Consider the following 4,752-nt stretch of genomic DNA (forward strand, 5'->3'; position numbering starts at 1 on the left):
TTACTCTCCCCAAGTCTCAGCAGTTCTGCTTCCAGGGCGGATCTAGGCTTGGGGTTCTTTTCCCCAGCTCTTTAGCAATCTTTTTGCTGGTTGACTCTCACTTTACCTGCCGGCCGCGTGTCTCGTCTCTCTGGGGCCTGCTGTTGGATTTCACTGATGTTAGCAACTCCTGTCACTTTAGTATCATCATCTGCACGTGTCGTCCGCGTGCTATTTGCCTCGCCCTGTCATTATGCTGCTGTTACTTAACAGTTATTGTATAAGAGCAACGGTGGGCAGGGACTGTCCCGGAAAAAACGGAAACCCCACAATCCACAACTCACAGCTCGATCAAAGAGAGCAAGGGCAGCGAGATACGTTCCTGGGGAAATGTCAGCCGGAGGTAGGGCTGCACGCTGGGTGCCACTAGTTACTTTTAAAAATCCGTGCACTGCATTGCCCAAAGGAGGAGCGTGGGCTTGGCCGCACATGGAGCTGTTCTGGAGTGGCTGTTCTACTGTAAATTCACACCCCATCTTAGTCCGGAATAAGGTTCCTGTGTAGACGAACCCTTACGTGGCCATGAGGTGCATGCCGAGGCAGCATGCGGGGGACACGGAGGTAGTGGAGAATCCAGGACTGAGGATGAGGGCTGAAGGCAGCTCAGAAGTGAGGGTAGCACCCCTCTGCTCCACAACAGCTTTGTGACCCGCTTTTGGGTCAGGCCCCCCATGGTTACAACACTGTGAAATTTCAGGTGTAGACACTGAAACCGTGACATTGACTAATTTTAAATTCCTATGACCATGAAGTTGACCAAACTGGACCGTGACTTGGGTAGGGCCCTACCCAGCGGGGATGGGTCACCAACTTGTGTCCAGAGGGTACGTCTACACAGCCAAAAACCCCATGGCAGCGAGTCTCAGCCAGGGCCAACTGCCTTGGGCTTGCGGGGCTCGTGCTCCGGGGCTGGAGAAAGCACTGGGCATGTTCCGGCTGGGGCTGGACCCCCTGGGCTCTGACCCACTCCCTGTGTTTCAGCCCTGTAGTGAGAGCCCCACAAGCCAGAGTCAATTGACCCAGGCTCTGGGACGCGCGGCCGCGGGGTAGTTTTGCTGTGTAGATGGCCCCTGAGAACCGGAGGCCGTTCCTAAGCAGTGGCGTGTTCGCATTGCTCACTGAGCAGCCTGGCCCTTAGAAGGGATTATGGGATGAGAACTGCTGCATGACCCCCCCGCTCCTGCCGTGAGCACAGGCTGGCGGGGCCGGTTCTTGACCCCATGGCTGGGAGGAGGGACGGCTCCCTAGGTTTGCTAGCCATGGCCGCCCTGGCTGGAGGAGGGAGGTGCTGCGCTCTCTGCATTCCCCCGGGCAGCAGGGACTAGGGCTTAAGGATGTTTGGTTCGTTCTAGGTACGAGTTGCGACCCTGCCTACTGGCATGAGAAGAAGGAGCAGCTCCTGGCCAGCCTGCCCGCCGACCTGCTGCAGGCCTACGGGGAGGAGTACATCCATGAGATCAACAAGCAGTTTGTGAAATTTATGAAGACTGCAAATGAGGATTTGAGTTCAGTGGTGAACAGCATCACCGACGCCCTCATCGCCGCCAGTCCGGCGGCACGCTATTACCCGGGGGTGGGCATGTGGCTCATTTACTTCATCCACCACTATCTGCCCTCCATCATCAGAGACCTCTTCCTGAAAACTTTCTTCATCAACCAAAAACTGCCCAGGGCCCTGCAGCCAAAGCAACAGAACGGCCTCAAGCACGAATGACCCTGGCCCGCAGGCTCGGGGGAGCAGGAAGGCGCCCGGAGCTATTATAAAGCAGGGACAGGGTGGAGGGAGTCTTCTCGCTTTATAGTCCTAGGCACAAACCTCGGTAAAACCAAGAGCGCGTGTGCGTGCGCACGCCGCAGCCGCCGCATTGTTCGTGGGGGCCGGGCAGGGATAATCAGCACTCCCCAATCAAATTGCTTTCTCTGAATCAAACGGCTGCAGTTCTGTTTCCTACTGTGTAAGAATCAAAGTGCTCTAGAGATCTCGGTTTGTATTATTTTTCTAACTGCGTGTGTGTCTCATGACGAGGCCGCTGGCGATACGCGGACTAACGGCTGGGTCATCGGCCCCTCACCCTGTCCTGTACCTCAGTGATTTTTCTCAGCTGAGTGAATTTTTCTTTGCTGCTGCTGGGATGTGAGTGTTAAACTCTCCACTGGCTCTTGACTGGCTCAAGGGTGGTGGCTTTTATCTGTCAATGGATCAAACCTGTGTCTGCCTCTCTGTGCAGCTCTTCACACTCCAGCCCAGGACCTGGTGCTCCTCGACGTCAGCCGGGACTGCGGTGGCCAAGTCTTGAGCAGACGCTCTACAGCTCTTCTCACAGGATGAATAATGTGATTGTCACTTTTTAAATAAACCGGTTATTTGTATTTCAGCTAAACCCTTGAGGTCTCGCTCTCTCCGGGCGGGAGGCGGTGGGGCCTCCTCAGGGAAGTCCATGCCCAGAGGTGTTGGAAATGGTCATTAAGTCCATCTCCCGCCCAGTGCAGGATTGGGCCCTACAAGCCTTGGAAGGGGGAGGAAAGTCTTTGGGTGATGGCAGCCCTGCAGGGGTGCAGCTCGCCTGCTGACGATGCTGTTTTCTGTTGTGTGTGTCGGGTTCTTTGCGAATTGGTGTGTGGGTGCGTGTGGGTGGCCCTGTGATTGTTGTGTTGATGCTCCAGCGTTTGGCACATCCACCCGTTTGTCGGTCTGCCGGCCAGGGCAGTGGTTGTGGGTCTCTGCGGTGGGAGGGGGGGCAGTATACAGGGGTGAGTGTGTGTGTCCAGGTTTGTGGCTGCTATGGGATGCGTTGCAGCGTGGGCAGGCAGGCCAGCCAGTGCCCATTTAGCCAGGGAGCCGGGATCATTAGCTCTGCCAAACCATCTCCAGGACACTTGCCCATAGCATTGGCATGTGGTGGCACATGTGAGCAGGTGCTGCTGCGGGGACAGCCCGACTGTGAGATGGGCTTAGTGGGATGCACAGGCCCTAGGGAGGGGCACCCCACTGACAGGATAGGGAGCTTGTGAGGTGGGGGGCATGCCCCAGTCTGAGCACAGCTGGGGCAGCCCAGCCCCTCTCCCTGAGGCACAGGGTGATGGCGTCAGCCCGCTGCAGGTATGCACTGCAATGGCACGGAGGAGATGCTGCTGCTTCAGCACCTGGTCCCGTCCCAGGCCCCCGCTCCACAGCTCCTCCTGGGGGGTGAGGCTGAGCGAACTCAGCAGCCCCCCGGTACTGGGACCTTTGCTGCCCCCAGGCTGCCCCCCCACATGGCAGCAGTTACCAGCCCGCCCAGTGGCACGGCTCATGCAGCCACCAGGGACTGGCGCTGGCTGGGCTAGGAGCTCTGGGACAACTCCAGGGCCCCAGCCGCCTTCCAGTCTCTAACGGGGGCAGGGCGCAGCCCCACAGCTGCCTGGGGTTGCAGAATTGCTCTGGAGAGCGGAACTGGTTCCCATGCCCAGCTCTGCCCTCCTGTGTGCTTGCAGCCAAGGGCAGCAGAGCCTTGGTTGTCCCTCTCCCCAGGCCTGGCCTCTCAGTTATATGCCCCACACCCTCTGCAAGGACGGGCCTGGTTTGGCTAAGCCGTGATGCTAACTCCAGAAACTGAGCGCCAGAGTACTAGAGCCACCGGGCCAGGCTGGTACCCCCACGTGCTCTCTCTCCCACGCAGTGCGAGTCACTCACTGCAGCTGGGCTCTAGCGCCTGCAGGCTCTTTGGGACAGGGCTTACAGCCGCCATCCAAGGCCTGCAAGAGGGGTAGGTGCCTGTGCTCCAAACCTGCCTGCAGCATGTGTGAATATAGAGCGAGGGGGCTGGCTGGACACGGGACCACTCCAGTGCCTGGGTCTGGGCCTGCAACCACAAGGAAGGGTTCATCTCTCACACTGAACTGGGAGCCTGGTCGATTGAACTTCAGAGCAGGGACTGTTCTAGGACTTCCGGTGCCTGTTATTACTGGAGTGACATCCCGGGGGGTAGAAGTACCTGCTCTGCCCAGAACAGCCACAGTGCTGGCAGCAGTAGGGCCACCCCCGCAGCTGTCTCGGCTTGGCCACCTTTCTCCTCTCCCTGCTACGCAGGGGTCCCCCTGCCCTTGTTCCTGCAGCTTGGCGGAGAGCACTCAGGGTCTGCCTCTTGTTACCCCGTGCCAGGCCCCAGGGCAAATGCTTCCAAGCCTGAAGCAAACGTGTCCTTGTCCTGACACACGTGCGCTCCCAGCACAGCCTGCTCTTTGGGGCTGTGGGCAGAGCGGCACAGGTGCTGGGAGTACCTCAGCGAGGGGACGTGCTGCTCTTGTGACAGCGGCCCAGCCATGACCACAAGGCAAGCACCAGGGAGCTGCTGCCCCATGCATGCTGGTGCAGTTCAGTGCACCTGGGGCCCATGGCCCCACAGTGGTCTCTGATGGTACGTCCTCCCCTGACAGGCCCTGTTCCTCCCTGGGCCACAGCCCCTGATTCTCCCACTCTCAGGCCAGGCCACCAGCCTATGGCATCCTGTGAGCCAGCCGCCCTTACGCAGCAGGGTCGGCACTGGCAGTTCACCCCTGCGGGAGTGGTGACTTAGGTGCATACAGCGCCTCGCCCCAAAGCCCTGTGGGAAATGAGACAAAGTGTGGGAGAAAAGGGTTCGCCCAGGCTAAGCAGGCTGTGGGCTCGCCTAGCCGAGTGCCAGCTGTGCTGGTAAAGTTAAGAATGGCCTGGTGTCTTCAGCCCCCCCCCCC

The 4,752-nt window shown here is 59.0% G+C and overlaps 1 protein-coding gene across 1 annotated transcript in view; it reads left to right on the forward strand.

Annotated features, from left to right (window-relative positions):
• The window catches only part of HSD11B2 (hydroxysteroid 11-beta dehydrogenase 2), a 53,463-nt gene extending 51,049 nt beyond the window's left edge, over window positions 1-2,414 (forward strand). The window contains exon 5 of the mRNA XM_034788411.1: window positions 1,392-2,414. Coding sequence (XP_034644302.1) covers window positions 1,392-1,753 — 362 coding nt within the window. The 3' untranslated portion in view covers window positions 1,754-2,414. The remainder of the gene's footprint in view (window positions 1-1,391) is intronic.
• Window positions 2,415-4,752: the final 2,338 nt, after the last annotated feature.

The sequence above is a fragment of the Trachemys scripta genome, chromosome 13, assembly GCF_013100865.1.
Source record: "Trachemys scripta elegans isolate TJP31775 chromosome 13, CAS_Tse_1.0, whole genome shotgun sequence".
In the NCBI taxonomy this organism is placed as follows: Eukaryota; Metazoa; Chordata; order Testudines; family Emydidae; genus Trachemys; species Trachemys scripta.